The sequence below is a fragment of the Lonchura striata genome, chromosome 13, assembly GCF_046129695.1.
Source record: "Lonchura striata isolate bLonStr1 chromosome 13, bLonStr1.mat, whole genome shotgun sequence".
NCBI classification, from domain to species: domain Eukaryota; kingdom Metazoa; phylum Chordata; class Aves; order Passeriformes; family Estrildidae; genus Lonchura; species Lonchura striata.
In genome coordinates this window covers 23098169-23115876 of record NC_134615.1, presented here as the reverse complement: position 1 = coordinate 23115876, position 17708 = coordinate 23098169, and the positions used below count along the sequence as shown (strand labels likewise).

Here is a 17708-nt window from a genome sequence, read left to right as displayed (position 1 = left end):
CTGTGCCCTGTTCTGTGCTGTGCCCTGTGCCGTGCCCTGCCCCAGGCAGCCCCAGCCCCTTGCCCTGTTCTGTGCCCTGTGCCATGCCCTGCCCCGGGCAGCCCCAGCCCCGTACGTACGTTTGCTGCCGCCCTTGAGCAGGCTGCCCAGGCTGACAGAGGCGGCGCCCAGCAGCTCGTTCCTCAGCGTGTGGCAGATCCACACCTTCAGCTCCAAGTGGCTCTGAGCTGTGACATTGCTGCAGAGAGCAGAGAGGGGCTGTCACCATGGCCTCCTGCCTGCTCCGTGCTCGGGGAGCAGAGGAAGGTGTGCGGGGACACAGGGCACTGGGACACCCTCCTCCCACCGCCCACCCAGCCTGGCTGTCTCTGGCAGTGTCCCCGTACACGGGGCAAAGCTCTGCCACCCGAGTGGCAGCCAGTGGCACGGCAGGGCACACGGGGCCGGCCCCTGACCAGGGGTCACACAGACTCACAGGGTGAGGATCTCGTTCCACAGCAGCTCAGAGACCCCCATCTGCTTCCCCGTCTTCTTGGTCTCACTGGGCAGCCCGTCGCCAGCCACCTCCACATAGCAGTTCATCCGTGCTGAGCGGCTCTGGGCCTTGGGCTTCACGGACACCACTGGGCAGGGACGAGCACAGGTCAGGCCTGCGGGACACGCTGACCCCTGCCCCGTCCCTGCCCTGTCCCCCAGCCCGCCCCTGCCAGCTCGGGTGCCACACTCGCAGCAGAGCACTTGGAGAGGGGCAGCAGGGAGCAATGCTCCTGGTGGCAGCGATGGCTGGCATCAAGCCCTGAGCACGTCCCAGCCTCACCCCTCCGAGGGGACTGTCGCTGTCCCCACGGCCACCTCCCTGCCCCAGGGCAGGGGCAAGCCGGGCCGGGGCAGCGCCAGGGCGGCGGTGTGGCGGAGGGGCAGGGCGGGCTGCGGCTCCCCGGGGCGCGGCTCCGGGCGCCGGGAGCCATCTCGCGGCCACGGCAGCACCGGCACGGCCCCGGGCCCGCGGCCACCACCCCCGGGCCCTGCTCCCCGCGGGCAGAGCGGGACACGTTCCCGGCAGGGGCAATCCCGGAGGGGCAGCAGGACCCACCTTTCACAGACAGCGGGGACTTCTCGCAGGGCGGCCCGGCCCTGGCCCTGCTGGAGCTGGCAGCGGCCATGGCATCACCCCCGGCTGGAAAGGAGAAGGAGACACTCAGCCCCGCTCAGCCCCGCTGCCACGGCACCCAGGCACGGCCCGAGGCTGCTGCAGTGCCCGGAAAAGGGCTGGGCAAGACCCGGGGCACACAGGCTCCTCTCCTGATGAACCCCCCATGCCAAAGGCAGCGCTGTGTCCCTGGGAGAGCAGCCCCTGCATGGCAGTGCCACGGGCTGAGCTGGGCACTGCCACTCCAAACACCTCTCTGGGCACCTGAACCCCTGAGCCACAGCCCAGGGCTGCTGCGGGACAGAGCAGCCACCAAAGCCTTGCCCTGGGGGACACAGACTCAGCACACATGATGGCAGGGACACGGCAGTGCCGGGCAGACACGGCAGTGCCACGGGGACACGGCAGTGCCACGGGGACATGGCTGTGCCAGGACCAGCTGGACAGACAGAGGTCTAGTCACAGCATGAGGACCACAGACCTCAAGGGCAGCCCTGGCTTCATTAATCCCACAGGATCACTGAGGCTGGGAAAGGCCTCCAGCACCATCGTGGGACGCGTGGCCAGGGCGGGTACCCGAAGCAGCGAGCAGAGCGCAGGGATGAGCAGCCAGCTCCTCCTGCCGCTCCCAGGAGCTGCAGAGCACGGGAGCCAAGCTCCCAGCCCAGCCCAGAACCGCCCGGCCAGGCAGTGCCAGCCTCCCCTCCCCAACAGGGAAGCACGAAAACGGGGAAGCAGCTCCAGCCCCTCTCCCTGTGCAGGAGCCTCTTCCCTGCCCTCTCTCTTCATCCTCCTTGAACCGTCCCAAGCTCCATCCCAGGGCAGATCCCTGTGAAATCCCCTCTCCCAGGGTCACAGCAAACCTGCCTGGCAGCCCAGGGCCTGGCTGTGCCCTGTACAGCCCCCAGCTCTGCCTGCAGGTGCCCGCTGGGCACTGCCCGAGCACTGTCCTGGCTCCATCCAGCAGCAGCCAGCGTTCCCGGACACTGCCCAGCCTCCTGGGTCACTCGTCCCAGGGATCCCAGACCCACCCCAGGGATCCCAGACCCATCCCCGCTATCCCGGACCCATCCCAGCCATCCCGGACCCATCCCAGCCATCCCAGACCCATCCCAGCCATCCCAGACCCATCCCCGCTATCCCGGACCCATCCCAGCCATCCCGGACACATCCCCGTCATCCCGGCCCACGGCTCTCCCCGGGCTCCCGAGGATATCGGATCCTGCTGCTGCTCCCGTCCCCAGCTCCCCACTGCGGGGATTCCACCGGGGCCGTACCCAGCCCTGCCCCGCCGGGGCTCCCTGCCTCCCTCCTTGCCCTCCCGGCTCTTCCCCTTCCCCCGACTCCGCACTTCTCCGTCCCTCGCTGTGACAGCGCCGCTCTCGCCAGCACCTCCGGCTCCCGGACATCGCCCGGTGCCCGCTGCCGCTCCCCGGGCACCCCCAGCGCGGCGGGGCCGTGACCGGGCCGGCCCCGGGGCGCTCCCGCCCCCTCCGCCCGGCGGGATCCCCTCGGCCGGGCCGGGGCCGCCCTTCCTCCCGGGCTCCCCGTTCCGCCAGCCCGGCCCGGCCTCGGGACAGCCGCGGGGCCGCGCCCGGGCGGCCGACACCGAACCGGGACCGGGACCGGCCCCGCACAGAGCCGGGCCGGGCGCGGCAGGCACCGCGCACGGGAGGCGGCGGCGAAGGGGCTGCCCGCGGCCCCGCCGGTACCGGGCCGGGACCGGCACAGCTGAGCAGCTCCCGGCGGCCGGAGCGCCCCACCGGGCCGTGTCCGCCCGATGGACGGGAGCGCCCCAGGCTGGGCCGGGAAGCGAAACCGAGCCGAGCCCGTCCCGTCCCCGTTCCGGTTCCCGTCCCCATTCCGATTCCGTCCCGTTCCCGTTCCCTTTTCCGTTCCCGTTCCCGTCCCGGTCCCATCCCGTTCCCATTCCGATTCCGTCCCGTTCCCGTTCCCTTTTCCGTTCCCGTCCCCGGTCCCGGTTCCGGTCCCGGTCCCGTTCCCGTTCCCGTCCCGTTCCGTTCCCGGTCCCGTTCCCGTTCCCGTCCCCGTCCCCGTCCCCGTCCCCGTCCCCGTCCCGTTCCCGTCCCGGTCCCGTTACCGGCAGCCGCTCCTCTCCCGCTGCCCGGCTCCGGCTCCCGCCGTCATGTGACCCCGGCCCGTCACGTGACCGCGCCGGCCGGAAGCGCTCCCGCGGCGCGGCGCCGCTCCCGGCGTGCCCGGCCGAACTACAACTCCCGGCGTGCCCCGTGCCCGGACCACAACTCCCGGCGTGCCCCCCGCGGCGCCGCGACGGCGGCCGGGCCGGGCCACGGGGCGCGCGGACATGGCGCGTGTTCCGCACGTCGTGGCCGACACGGGCGCGTTCCTGAGCGCGGCCCCGCTGCAGGTACCGGGGACAGGGGGACAGCGGGGACACCGCGGGGACACCGCGGGGACACCGCGGGGACGGGGGTGGGGAGGGTGAGGGGCTGCGGGCCGGTGTGACGGCGCTGCCCGCAGGACGTGGCGGACGCGCTGTACACCGTGCCCGAGGTGCTGGCCGAGATCCGCGACCGGCGGGCGCGCCGCCGCCTGGCCGCGCTGCCCTGCGAGCTGCGGGTGCGCCGCCCGCGCCCCGACCTGCTGCGGCTCGGTGAGTGCGGCAGGGCCCGCCCGGCCCCTTCCCCGCCCGGCCCCTTCCCCGCCCGGCCCGGCCCGGCCTGACGGCGCCGCTGCTCCGCCCGCAGTGACCGAGTTCTCCAAGAAGACCGGGGACTACCCGAGCCTCTCGGCCGCCGACCTGCAGGTGCTCGCCCTCACCTGCCAGCTGCAGGCCGAGATCCACGGCCCCGGCAGCATCCGCTGGGAGCCGCAGGATAAGGTAGGATGGGCGCGGGGTCCCGGTTCCAGCGGGGCCCGGGCCCCAGTTCCAGCGGGACACGGAGCCCCGGTTCCAGCGGGGCCCGGGCCCCGGTTCCAGAGCCCCACCGACGGCCCGTGCCGCCCCCAGGTGCGGCTCAGCTCCACCCTGCGGCACCCCGAGGCTCCCCTGCACCTCGCCGGTTTCCACCTGCCCGCCAAGGTAAGGCCCGGCGGGAGGGCGAGCCCGGCCCCGCGGAGCCGCGGCTGAGCTCGCCCGTGTGTGCCCCCAGCACAAACCCGCGGGGAAGGGTCCCCGCCAGCCCGGCCCGGCCCCGGCCCCGGCCGAGAGCGACGAGTTCGGCTCCTTCCTGTACTGGCGGCCGCCCCTGCCCAGCATCGAGGAGGAGCTGCAGGAGCTGCTGGTGAGAACCTTCTGCAGTCTCGCTCTGCCTCTCTGCCGGGTCGTTCCGACCCTCCGGGCCGCCCTGACCATCTCCCCCCGCGGCCCAGGCCATCACCGGCAGCCCCGAGCCCCCCGAGGAGCGCCGGGGCCCTGCAGACGGGACCAGCGCCGGCGAAGAGGAGGAGGAGGAGGAGGAGGAGGAGGAGGATGAGGAGAGCGATGACGAAGGCTGGATAACTCCCAGCAACCTGAAGCAGGCCCAGCTGGACGCGGGGCACTGTGACACTGCTCCCGTCGGTGTCCAGGTGGGCTGTGTCACCACGGACTTTGCCATGCAGGTGGGTGCCGAGCTGCAGGGCTCTGGGACAGCTCCGTGTGTCACGCAGCAGGGTCTCAGTCCCAGAGGCCTTGCAGAGCCTGCAGGGCTCCGAGTGCCCCAGCTGCAGGTCCCAGCTGTGTCCCCGCTCTCGCAGAACGTGCTGCTGCAGATGGGTCTCCACGTGCTGGCCGTGAACGGGATGCTGATCCGCCGGGCCCGCAGCTACATCCTGCGCTGCCACGGCTGCTTCAGGTGCCAGGGCTGGGGCTGAGCCCGGGCTGAGCCTGTGTTCACGGCCCCAGGAGCTCTGAACCCCCCGTGCCCCCCTCGCAGGACCACCTCGGACATGACCAAGGTGTTCTGCCCCCACTGCGGTAACAAGACGCTCAAGAAGGTGGCAGTGAGCGTCAGCGACGACGGGAGTCTCCACATGCACTTCTCCCGCAACCCCAAGGTGCTGAACCCCCGGGGGCTCAGGGTGAGTACCTGGACAGAACCCCAGACTCGCTGAGGTTGGAAAGGACCAGCAAGAGCATCAAATCCAACTTGGGACTAATCCTCCCCTTGTCAGCCAGCCCTGAGCACTCAGTGCCAGGTCCAGTCATTTCCTTGCACGCCTCCCAGGATGGGGACCCCACCTCCTCCCTGGGCACCCCTTCCCACCTTGAACAACTCTTTCTGTGAAGGAATTCTTCCACTGGGATCCCAGGGATGGGAGCCCGGCCTGTGGCTGGCAGGCTGGAAGGAATCAAAGCAAACTGCTAACATCCTCCAGATGTTGCCCTTGGACCCCAGGGCTCTGGGGCTGGGGTCACCTGGGGTCCCCGGAGCCGGGGCTGACCCCGCTCTCCCGCAGTACCCGCTGCCGGCGCCGCAGGGCGGCAAGCACGCCAACAACCCGCACCTGGTGGAGGACCAGCGCTTCCCGCAGCAGCGCCTGTCCCGCAAGGCCCGGCAGAAAACCGACGTCTTCGACCCCGACTACCTGGCCGGGGCCTCCCCCTTCGCCGAGAACGACGTGCACAGCCGGGCCGCGCACCTGCAGCTGCGCGACGCCGCCCTGGGCGCCGGCCGCCGCCGCCTCAACCCCAACGCCGTCACCAAGAAGTTCGTGAGGAGGAGGTGAGGGCGGGACGGGCCCCGGGCACACCTGCCCAGGGCTGGTGCTGGCTCTGCCAGGGCCGCTCCCAGCACCTGGCACGGCTCAGGCCGTCCTGTCCCCGCTGCGCTGGTGCCCAGAGCCGCCGTGACGGGGGTGACGGGTTTGGGGAGGCCCCAGCACGGGGAGGGCGCGGGGGCTTCCCTGGGCACCCCCGGGCAGGGGCTGTGTCACCCAATAAACACCAAACCCCAAAGCACCGTGGCTCAGTCCCATTTCTGCGGCTGCCTGTGCCTTTCTCTGAGCCTCGAGGAAAAAGGAGGCTGGGACGGAGGGAGGGAGGAGTTCTTGGATCGTTTGTCCCACGGGATAATGAGCTACAGAAGGACAAAACCCCAGGGCAGGGGCTTGTGTCCCACCCTTGCACTGGGCGATGCCCATGGCTGAAGGGGGAAACTCTGGGATCTGCTGAAATCTTTCACAGCTGACTGTTGGTCCCGGCTCTTGCTGCAGTTTCTCCTTAGCCCTGCTGAAATTGTTCAAAATAAGGAAATGCCTGACAGCAGCTGTGGCCCCTGGTGCTGGGGAGGTCACAGGTTGGGAACAGCCAAGGGGAGCACAGCTGGGCCTCCCCAGCCCCAGGGCACTTCCAGGCTGCCAAAGCTGCAGATAAAGGGCACTGGGTAAGGCACGCTCACATCCTGCTGAGGATGGGGTCACTGCAGCATCTTGGCTTTGGACTCCTGGCCTCACCTCTCTGGGCAGACTGCCTCTCCCCCAGTCCCCAAAATGACATCCCAGGCTCTGGAAGCTGTTCCTTTGGGAACTGTTCCCTTGGTCACAAGCTGGGGGCTGGGTTGGGCAGCCCCCAGGGGTTACTGGGGTCCCACACCACCGAGTCAGTGTGGTTCCCCAGGACGTTCTCCTGCAGCAGCTGCAGCACCCCAGGCACGGCTCTGGAGATGCCCTTGGAAAAACCATCACAAGACTTTACAGTGTAAAATGAAAACTTTCATCGTTTATTCTCGACTGCAGCTGTTTACAGAAATATAGTTGCGAGTATACAAATGTCCCAATAGAAGCAAAATATTTTTTTTTTTAATATTCAACAAGTTATCACAGGAGAGCTAAAAACATAGATGCAAATAAAATATCCCCTCATAGACAAACTGAAAACACCGGGAATCAGTGCTTGGAAAACCCACCTACGAAAGCCATATACACAGAACTGCACGAAGGAGTATCTGGTGCTACTTTCACATTGCAGGACACAGAAGAGGCAGCTCAGCGGTCGAGGGTGCACCCAGAACTTCTGGCAGGCAGGGAGAGCCCACCTGAGGTGCAGGGACAGAGGTTGGAGCTCTGCTCTGCAGGGGTTGGAGCTTAACTCAGCATCAGCTCAGATGGAAATAATTCAAATTGCCTCCTTTTATCCAGAATAAAGAAGCCTCAGGAATGCTGCAGGCTGCTAAGGATACTGGATGGGGATCCCAGTTCTGCAACACCCAAAGAGCCACTTCCAAACAGGAACTTCCCTCTGGACACGTTTTCCCAACGGGCAGCTCCGTGGCAAAACAAAGCCAAGGCCTTTTCCCTGTCAGGTGAACACAGGAGCCCTCCCTAATCCCAGGCCTGGAGCTGGGATGTGTCACAGAGGGCTGCTGGCTGTGGGAGCCCTGGAACCTGAACAGAGGGGTCAGTCAGCAGGGAATCCCTGGATTCCTTGCCCTGTCCCCACACAGTGAATGTCACCGGGCAATTTAATGAAGTGTAACAGCAAAAAGGACAGCTCTGCAAACTCCAAGAGAACAAAGGAGGACACTGGCTCTCAGTTTGGTGCAGGTGATTTAAGACCTGTACCAGGACAACACTGATCCACTCAGGACAAATTCCAGTGGAACGTGGATTTGGAATTGAGTCATGTTGGACACAAGACACATTATTGATTGTATGACCTGATTTAAAGGCTGGAGCTGTGCCAGGGCAGGTTTAGGTTGGAGATCAGGGAAAGGTTCTTTCCCCAGAGGGTGCTGGCACTGCCCAGGCTCCCCAGGGAATGGGCACAGCCCCGAGGCTGCCAGAGCTCCAGGAGAGTCTGGACAGCGCTGCCAGGGATGCCCAGGGTGGGGCTGTTCAGGGGTCTGTGCAGGGCTGGGGCTGCCCTGGGCGATCCCTGTGGGTCCTTTCCAGCTCAGGATATTCCATGATTCTTAGGGTTTAATTAGGGTTCCATTATTCCTAGGGTTCTGATTCTTAGGGTTTAATTCCTCACACAACCTGCAAGAAAGAAATCAGCACGAGTGGTAGCAAGTTCTTCACGGACAGAATTCAAGGGGAGCTTCACTGGCTAAAAGGAGTTCTCTAGATTTTGACTGTTGCACTAATTAATCAGTTAAAAAATCAGTGTACAGATTCCTGCCCTCATGGGAATAAAGAGAAATGGCAGAGGAGCTTCCCCTCCTGACCTGAATCAGGGACCTTTTGGTACAGGGTAACATCCCAGAGACCCGGCTGGTGTCACAGCCACCAACAATCCCTGGCTGCTGCCAGACTGGGGACGGGAACGGCTCTGGAGTCACTCGGGGGAAGCCCAGGGATGCTCAGGGCTGCAGGAAGCCCATCCTCAGCCTGGGTGTCAGTCCTGCCCTAAAGCACATCTGCAAGCATGAGCTAAAAGATACAAAAATACCAAAGTGGCCACAGCTGCTTGCAAGCCACAGATCCCAGCGAGGTTCCCAAGCAGAGCAAGTTCTGGAGCCACGTCACCAACAGCACCAACGTCCAGGACTGAGGGGTGTGAGACAGCTAGCTACTCATGAGTTACTACAAAACCTCCTACTGAGGAAAAGGAGTATTATTTCATGTTTATAAAAATGTAAATATAACAGTATTCTAGTGCTGTGTCTACTATCATTTATATATAATAACCTGACTCCTCTATATACATATATATATAATCCTAGAATATACAGGCAGTGCATATTTACATCCCTATACAGACTGGGAGAGGAAAAGCCTCTCCTCCTGTGTGACCTCCCCGAGTGCCCCACGCCCCTAGAGAACTTCACAGGCTCCCTTTGGCAGCAGTTACCCCCCGCTGCATTTTTCCTTGTTTCTAACACGTTTATCCCATTTCCAACACTGACCCTCGTGGCACAGACGCCCTGCCCGGGGCACCAGGGCCACCACAGCTGGCACAGCTGCTCTGAGCAGGAGCACAGAGTGCTCACAAAAGACTGAACAAGCCCAAATTCAAACAAAGCCCTGAACAAGCACAGCATCCCACTGCTGGTTCCTCTTAGCTCCTACAGAACGGAGCTGCCCCGAGCCCCCTGAACACAAAGCCCAACTCCTCCAGACTCAGTTTTGCACCAAGGAGCACTCGCCTCCATCTCCTGTTCTCGCCTCCCACCCAGAGCTCAGAGCGTGCCAAGCAGCTCCCTCTCCTCCCTCCTGCTCCCCTCACTCAGATCCACGTCTGTGCTCCCTCTGCTCTCCCACAATGGCCCTGGAAAAGGAACCCAAAGTCTGCCAAGCACAGGCACAACAAAACAGGAATGAAAATCCATTCGGACTATTTTCCTTTTAGAAATTAGATTCTAAATCAAAGTATAAATGGAAACTTTAAAAAATAAAGTTCAGCTTATGCAAGTGAGGCAATGTCCACTGACACAGCTGGCCAGAGTTGGTGCTTCCAGTAAAAACCTGCCGGGGTTATGTTTACCTGCTCATGCCTTGTTTAATCTCACAACTACAGGGGAAGCACCACCCTGTCAGGGATTAGAAGTAATCATAATCCCTGATCAGAGAGTGGACACCCACTTCAGAACAGCCACCCTGGAATTACTTCTTGAACTAGATTTGTGTTAGAGTGAAGCGTTTGGCTGGTCAAGACCAGGCAGTGAGGAGGCAATTAATACCAAAACAACTTGTTAATTAAGCACAAAGCACCAGTAACTCCGTGCCAGAGAGGATGTTAGCTCACACTGTGCACTAAGTAGGCTCCGTGGTGTCTGGGGGGCTCTGGGCACACTCGGGGTAAAAGCTGAGGGGACATGGGGGGGGTTGGCAGCTCCATCTCCCTCCACTCTCACCTGTGCCCACAAATGGGTGCCCTGGGACGCCCAGGGGTGCTGGAGTGACCCAGGCTGGTACCTCAGGATCCTCCTTGTCACCCAAGGGCCCGGACGCGATGCCAGTGCTCCTGGAACACAGGGGGCAGGGAGCAGCTCTGCTGCCCAGCCTCGGCTGCTACAAAGGCCTGAAGTGAATGTTCAGGATGTTCTGGGCCCTGGTAAAACACGGACGTGGCTCAGGCCGTGCTCCCTGCCAGGACACCCTGCAGCCTGTCCTTGAGCCCTTCTGGGGCTGATCCAACCCCTCCACCCTCGGAGCCGCTGCCGAGCACGCGCCAACCGCTGAGCGACCTCTTCAGTCACACAAATACTTCTTGTAACCAAATCACATGTTCAAAGTGTTGTACATTTAAACATTGACCTAAAATGAACAGGAAAATTTAACACGAGGAAAGGAAGGTGTTTCCAGAAGGGAAAACTGGGATAGCACAGCCCTTGGTTGGATTTTTGTGTACGTTTTTTTCTCTCTTCTCTTCGTAAGTGACCTCAAACACGCCCACAATTCAAACATACCCTTCCCTGGAGCTGTGGCAGGCTTGGGATGAGGTTCTCTTCTGGGCACTCCTCCTGTTCCATGGAGAATTGGTCCCTGGTGACTTGGCACTGACCAACAAATGGATAGAGCCCTTTGGAACAAGGAGCAAACTGAAGCAGCACGCGAGCAAATCCATCGTTCCTGTCACTCCTTCCGTGTCTGACGGTCCCAGGTGACAGCCACAGCTCAGCCTGGGACACAGATCCTGCAACCACCAGCAGTTCCTTTCCCAGCGAGTGCCTATGGACTTCCACGGCCTCTGGACGTTGTTGGGTCCATTGTTGGAGCCTGAGCAGCCCCACGCAGCACCTGGGCACTGCTGGGGCTGCTGCTTTCATGTTGTGAACCATTACAAGGTGTTGGTAACGTTTTGTCTTAGCAGGGGAAAAAAAAATAGAATACAGAAAGAAGAAGTCTGGGTCGGGGTTAAAGCAGCTCTGGACATGATGCAGCGGGGAATTCTTTCTGTCCTGATTAGAATTTCCAACATTTGAGCATAATCATAAATTAGGATTTAAAACACAGAGGCGCTAATAATAAAATATTAAATAGAAAATGAGAGTGGAGAAAAGCTGAACGGCTCATTCTGAGGGAAACCCCGATATTTCATATTTTATATAATCCTAAATGCCTCTGGGTTTCCTGGCTAGGCTGTGAGTAAGGGACACACCAAACACAGAGCGAAGCTTCTCGTGGCCAGCTGGACCAACACTGCCTGATGGAATGGCGAGAGATGAACACGTTATTTATGTTGCAAAAAGTACTTAAATACTCAATAAAGACATAACAAACCCCACCCCACCCCACTGTTATCAGACGCCACGTTGTGGTAGAACATCAGACAAACTCACAAATTTACCACAAAAATGTGTGGCAAAAAGAATATTTTATATATATGTATATATATAAATTTTTATATTTATGCCAATGTACTCACTCAGTACAAATAGCAAAATAGTTATACCATTTCCTAAATACAAAATATAGCTTTCCAAAAAAATGAAACACACATTAGATATAAACCATCCAAAACTTGAACGATTGAAAACTGTATTCAAAATTAAATGACCCAGAGCAGGTCTCTTTCTGAAAAGTTCCCTTCATATCGGCAAGAAGCCTTACTACTGAAAACGTAATTCAATGCCTCTCAATGAGAGAGAGAAAGAGAGAGACAGAAAGAGAAAGTGAACGTCGTGACAGACCAACAAACGGGGGAAATCCAGGAAAACCAACAAAAACTCTACACGGCTCAACTACACACACGAGTTAAGGGGAAAACACACAGTAAACAGACTCGAGGAACTTAAAAAAAAACCATTTACAGACTGTTCCTTTGTTATTTCAAATAACAAAATGAAGAATGACGTGATACCAGCTAACTCTACCGAGGCGGAACGGGCGCCGCGGGAGCGGCTCGGCTCCGGCGGCAGCGGGAGAACACGGATCTGAGCGAGGCTGCAGTGACAGATCACACACTGCCTGGAGAGTTGAAGCACCCAAAAGATCCACAAGCCTCACAATACACCTGCGTGGTCTGGAGTGGGTTGTTTTTACATTCGGTAACATCAGTCAATGATTTATTCCTTAGTTAAACATGACAATCTAGAAACCAGACTTGGGGCTCGGTGGTAGAAAAAGGAGAAATCACTTCAGAACTGCGATGAGCTCCGTGTGCTACAAGGATGCAACAGCTCGGGATGAAGTGACCTTTTAAGAAGGCTTTAAAATGATGCAATTTGCCCCCTACTCGGAGTAAAGCCAAGCTGAAGATTTCCATCAGTCACAGCTGGAAGAGGCGGGTTAAGGGGGATTCCTGCAATTAGGTGGTGGAGAAATTGCTTCCTCTCTCCTTACTCCTTGATTATTTGTCAAAGCTTCTACTGACTAAGCAATTTACTGCCAAGGATTCCTAAAAGCTGTTTCTTTAGCTTTAAAGCCAGTAGGATATTTATGTCTTTTTTTTAAAAAACAAAATACAAAACTGAGGGAGAGAAGGAAAACCATGGAAAGAGTAAAAGGGAGAAGGCTGGTTTGGAACAGCTCATGAGGCTTTACAGAGCTCCAACCCATCAGCCAGAACAAGAGACACAGAGGAGTCCCTTCCTCAGCCACACAGAATGTTCTTTCCAAGCTGAAGGTGATTTTAAGATCAACTGGAAGTTCCTCTTCCATTTCTTCATTTTGCAGAGCCACCAAACCCTTGCTCTATGTACAGCTCCACGTAACCCCAGCTTCCAGGGATGTGGAAAACCGTTAATCCCATTCTCAGATGGGACCTGGCTGTTTACAGCAGCAACTCTCTGCTTGGTTATTACCGTTATCAATACCTCCAATTCACAAAGGGTGGGTTTGGCTCTCCCACTCCGTGTCAATCGAGAGATCCCTTCACTTACTGCAGCTGAGTCACGGCTCGGGCAGAGGCAGCTGCTGCTTCTGCTGCACGAGCTTCCCGAGGCAAAAAAGAGAGAGGAAGAAAGAATAGCAGGGGAAAAGTAAACGTGGTAACATGGATTACCTTCCAACAACAATAATAACTGACCAGATATGCTTTAAATTCCAAGAGCCCCCACTGTAATGAGGTTTATGAACCTGGTAACAGCCCAACCCCACGCCCCAGTAACACAAAGCATAACTCCTCAGCATTATTGGCACTATGGAGCCCAAACTCCATGGTCATGGCCTCAGGTCTGCCACTGGCCACGCGGGTGCTCTTAAAAGAGGCCACTTTTCCACAGAAGCAATTGGTTCCACGCAGCCTAATCCAGAGTTGGAAGGTCTGAGAGGATCTGGGAAATCGTCGCTTTTTTTTCTTCACGGAATTTCTGCGTGAGAAAACAAGCAGAAAAGTCAGGCATAACTAATCACAGTCCCCTCCTCCTTCTGTGCAGTGCCTTCATGTTCAGGGTGTTCCTCATGAGCAGGCACTGAACTGGGGGTGAGGAGCAAGAGAAGCTCTGGAGAGACTCCAAACTTCATATACAAACCCCTTTAGTTTAGGGAATGAAGTGTATCACTTCAGTGAAAACTCAGGGGGGATTTAGGACAAGATCACCCCAAGTTACCACAACCAGCTCTGGACTCCAGAGTCCTCCTGGTTCCTGGTGCTCATTTGTAGTCAAAGGCTCTTCCCCTCTCTGAAAAAGGCACCTTCTAAAAGCAGAATGTCTCCTAGCAACTGCTGATGCCGTTGGCTGTTTCTAACACAGCCTCAGCATGTGGCACACTCAGGAGCTGCCACATTCCACCAAAACTTGTTTTCACATTACGTTATTGTAACCCAGGGGAAGAGTTCAGAAGAGTTCAAACTTGAGGTGTTATTTACTCAGTAAGTCTCAAGTTTTTTAACCACAGTCATGTTTCATAAGGTTTTGATCTGCCAAGCTGCCAGTGATCCACTCTCCTCCCTAACAAAGTACCAGACTCTCATGGCAGATGACAAAAGGTAGGAAAAATGAACAAGACACAGTCTCAACTGTTTCATATAAGTTCTGACCTCTGACTGGTTTTAATAACTTCATTCTGGTATTATAGTCTTAATTCAGTCTCACTGGTGTTTTAGTCGATTGTAAAGCACAGTCACACACTGCAAGGTACAAATGTACTGAACAAAGCTCCTGCGTGGCAGCAAAAACCCAGAGCCCCAGACTCACCGCTTGCCTAATTAAAATGAGCCAGCCATGTTGTTCCCCTGGTTCTGCAAGGACACGAGCAGATCGTCTATCTTCTCCATGTTCTGGTTGGTGGCCATGGCCGAGGGCAGCGGCGGGGTCTCGGGGAGCTGCTGGGACAGGAGCGCCGGCACCGCGGGCTGCGCCTCGGCCTGGGGCTGCCCGGGCTGCCCCATGGCCATCAGCTCCTCCGGCAGCGCCGCCGGCCCCGCGGGCAGCAGCTGGCCACAGTCTGGGGACAGAGGCACGCTTCAGTGTCCTGGCACAGGCCGAGAGCGCCCGCAGCAAAGCACTGGGCTCTGACCACGGCCCTCCACCAGCCAGGCACCCACCCTGCGAGAGCTGCTACAGCCTGCTGTGAGCAGCACCTGCACCCCTCAGTGCTGGGGCTCGCAGCACCCGCACACCCCTGCACACAGAGAAAGGCTCTGCACCCCGCAGAACTGGTCATGGAGGCTGCCTCCAGAGAGGAGGTAAGGAAAAGTGCAGGTTTGTACCGCTAAGTACACTTTAACAGACACTTCTCTGGACTCTACAGCTTCTAAAATCCTTACTTTCCTTCAGCAATGTGAAGAGAGGCAACACATATATTGTGGAAACCAAAAATAGCAAGAGAAATGCTCTCTTAGGAGAGCACAATCATTCCTAGATTAGATATTAGTAAGAGACTCTTCCCTGTGAGGGTGGGCAGGCCCTGGCACAGAGTGCCCTGGATCCCTGGAAGTGTCCCAGGCCAGGCTGGACGGGGCTTGGGGCAGCCTGGGACAGTGGAAGGTGTCCCTGCCATGGCAGGGCTGGGACAGAATTTGCTTTAAGGTCCCTTCCCAGCCACACCACTCCCTGTTTCCACGGCAGCTCTCCATGTGGTAAGCTCAGCGTCAGGCACTGGTCACTTACTGTTCTGGATGCCAAACAGGAATATTCCCGAGGTCTGCTGGGATGAGGCAGGGGAATTCTGCAGCTGGTTGATGGCACCTCCCGCCGTGTTGTGGAACAGAGGAGCCTGCTGCTGGGGAGGAGAAGCAGTTCCTGGCATTCCTGCCATGCTGTTCTGGGAGGAGTACATGGGGGACTGCTGCAGCTCCGGCTGGCTCATGCTGTTCTGCAGGGCAGACATGGAAGCTGAGGAGATGAAGAGGGTGACTTGCTGCTCTTGAGAACTTGGGGACCCTTGGACCAGCTGAATCTGGGGTGAGTTATGGAAGATGGTTGGCTGCTGTGCTTCAGCCTGGTTGGAGCCAGGATTCTGGAGAGAAGACACTGTGGTCTGACTCTGGAACTGCATGGGCTGCTGGTCCTGATTCATCGAGGCCATGTTGGACTGTGGATGAAAAATGGACTGGCCTTGTTGCTCCTGATTGGTAACCGGGTTTTGGTTTGGATTGAAAATCATGTTCTGCTTTTGGGGGGCCATTGTACTCATTGCATTTTGATTGCTGAACATCATGTTCTGCTGCTGCTGCTGCTGCTGCTCCTGAGATGGAGGGCTGCTCTGGATAGCAACAATCGAATGCTGAGGCTGGAAGATGGCTCCTTGCTGGTTCTGAGGGATGGAGCTGGACTGGATGGAGCCCAACGACACCTGGGACTGAAACAAACCCTGCTGAGCCGGCTGAGTCTGCGGCTGCTCCTGGGGAAGCATGGAGCCCTGGATATGAGAGATCTGTGTCTGCTGCTGGAAAGAAGTCTGCTGTTCAGTGTTTGTTGCTGTCTGAAGAGGAGAAATGGGATTTGGGCTTGTGAAGAATGACATCTGCTCTTCCTGAGTGGCAGGGTTGCTCATGGAACTCTGGGAAAGGAACATGTTGGCAGACTGCTGGTCTTGAGGCACCGAGGAGCTCTGCAAGACACCCATGGCATTCTGTGAGTGGAACATCGGGGGCTGCAGTTGGTCAGAGGAATTAGTGTTGGTCTGGTTGTGGACAATGGAATTTGAGCTATGGAAAAGGGATCCTTGTGTTTCCTGGGATATATTCTGAGTGTCACCAATAGGGTTCTGAGAGTGGAAAAGCTGAGCTTGTGAGTGTGGAGACTGCTGGATGAAGCTTCCTGACTGAATTGACATCATTTCTCCACCTTGCTGGAACAGACCCCCGCCCTGCTGCTGAGTACCACTGGCCTGGACACTCATCATGGTCTTGGTAGATGAGAAGAGATTAACCTGGGACTGACTTTCCCCACTGTGCTGCATCTGAACCATGGTCTGAAACACGGAGCTCTGCATCTGTTTGCCCTGGCCCGAGGCCTCTTCTCCCTCTGCAGAGCTCGAGGGCTGGAACATGGCAGCGCCGTTGCTGGAGACCGGCTGCTGCGCGGGGGCGGCCGCCTCGCCGCCGGACACCCCCGGGGACGAGGAGAACAGCTCGCACTGCATCTGCATGTCCTCACCAGCAGACAGGCCACCCATCATGTGAGACGCCTGCTGGTACACTGGGGACTGCTGCAGGGCTCCGTTCCCCGCCGTGCTGGAGGAGAACAGATCCGACTGCATCTGCGTGGCCGCCTGGCACATGTTCTGCTGCATGCCCATCACCATGGCCGCCGACGTCTCCATGGCCTGCTGCTGCTGCTGCTGCTGCTGCTGGTTGGACAGGGCACCTTCGGGCTGGGCGTGAACGTTCTCAGCTCGTCCAGGCAAAAGGTTCTCCGCTCTGGAATGGACAGCTGTGTCCGAGGAGGAGAACATCCCGGGATTCACGCTGTTCTGTATCTGGCTGACCTGCTGAAAGATATCTGCGTTCAGCTGATCCTGGACATCCTCGCTGCTGTCTGAGCCCGAAAACAACACAGAAGATAACTGCTGCTGAGCTTCCAGCACCTGCTGCACCAAGTCAACGTTCCTGTTGCTGCCCGTGGCGGTGCTGGTGGGGAAGTTCCCAGCCTGGAGCTGCTGGATGGTGTTCTGCAGCTGACTCACGCCGCTGGCCGACGAGAAGATGCTGGAGGAAATCTGCTGCTGCAGGGCCTGGGCCGGCTCCGAGAGCGTTGGCTGCTGCTGCTGCGAGGCATCCGTCAGCTGTGAGAGAGTCACCACCGTGCCATCCGACTGCAGCACCTCCCTGGGCTGGGAATCCCTCGTCTGGAACTGTGCAGCCTGCTGCAGCAGGGCATCGCTGTTCTGCAGCTGGCCCGGGGCAGACACTGCGGAGAAGCTGCCGGGCTGGGAAATGTCCTGAGTCTGGATCGTGCTCAGGGGCTCTGGGTTGTACACCTTGGGCTGCATTGGCTGCTGGTTTTCACTTTCAGAAGGTAAATGGGAAGCAGAAGTTGATATGCCAGACATGCTGTTTTCTAATGTTTGCTGAGTTGGTCCAACCACATTTGAAGCCTGAAAAAAGCAAGACATTCGGTAATTTATAAACTTACTGGGGTTATGCAAATACAATTCCCAAAATCCCCGATGTCCAGGGAAGATCAGAGGGAGATGTGAGATGTGAAACCCAGACACACCCAAACTAGCAAACACATGATCAGCAGTGGAAGTGCTACTTCAAGGATGGAATCACGGCACAATTTAATGAAAACAATGCTAAGATCTGATTAAAAGAATATTC

The 17708-nt window shown here is 58.3% G+C and overlaps 3 protein-coding genes across 5 annotated transcripts in view; 1 reads left to right on the top strand and 2 right to left on the bottom strand.

Annotated features, from left to right (window-relative positions):
• The window catches only part of WWP2 (WW domain containing E3 ubiquitin protein ligase 2), a 33616-nt gene extending 30252 nt beyond the window's left edge, over positions 1 to 3364 (bottom strand). Inside the window, exons 1-4 of the mRNA XM_021526903.1 lie at positions 3252 to 3364; positions 1094 to 1177; positions 476 to 623; positions 120 to 238 (exon numbers count right to left, since the gene is read on the bottom strand). Of these exons, the coding sequence (XP_021382578.1) occupies positions 120 to 238; positions 476 to 623; positions 1094 to 1163 (337 nt within the window). The 5' untranslated portion in view covers positions 1164 to 1177; positions 3252 to 3364. The remainder of the gene's footprint in view (positions 1 to 119; positions 239 to 475; positions 624 to 1093; positions 1178 to 3251) is intronic.
• A 91-nt stretch (positions 3365 to 3455) lies between these two features.
• On the top strand, positions 3456 to 6071 carry NOB1 (NIN1 (RPN12) binding protein 1 homolog). Its single transcript, XM_021526972.2, has 9 exons — positions 3456 to 3539; positions 3653 to 3785; positions 3880 to 4013; positions 4143 to 4214; positions 4285 to 4416; positions 4505 to 4735; positions 4871 to 4968; positions 5050 to 5194; positions 5573 to 6071. The coding sequence occupies exons 1-9, from the start codon at positions 3477 to 3479 to the stop codon at positions 5840 to 5842; spliced, it is 1278 nt and encodes a 425-aa protein (XP_021382647.1). The 5' UTR covers positions 3456 to 3476; the 3' UTR covers positions 5843 to 6071.
• A 4834-nt stretch (positions 6072 to 10905) lies between these two features.
• Positions 10906 to 17708, bottom strand: part of NFAT5 (nuclear factor of activated T cells 5) — a 51293-nt gene continuing 44490 nt past the window's right edge. For all 3 annotated transcript variants that reach the window (XM_021526905.2, XM_077786403.1, XM_077786404.1), the window contains 3 exons: positions 15052 to 17482; positions 14137 to 14386; positions 10906 to 13308 (listed from right to left, as the gene is read on the bottom strand). In XM_021526905.2, coding sequence (XP_021382580.1) covers positions 14148 to 14386; positions 15052 to 17482 — 2670 coding nt within the window. In that variant the 3' untranslated portion in view covers positions 10906 to 13308; positions 14137 to 14147. The remainder of the gene's footprint in view (positions 13309 to 14136; positions 14387 to 15051; positions 17483 to 17708) is intronic.

Excerpts from the sequence above, each read along its gene's own strand:
- NOB1 (XM_021526972.2), top strand. The coding sequence starts at position 3,477 with ATGGCGCGTGTTCCGCACGTCGTGGCCGACACGGGCGCGTTCCTGAGC. Across the intron at positions 4,417-4,504 it reads AGGAGCTGCAGGAGCTGCTG|GCCATCACCGGCAGCCCCGA; the intron begins GTGAGAACCTTC and ends CCCGCGGCCCAG. Across the intron at positions 4,969-5,049 it reads CGCTGCCACGGCTGCTTCAG|GACCACCTCGGACATGACCA; the intron begins GTGCCAGGGCTG and ends CCCCCCTCGCAG.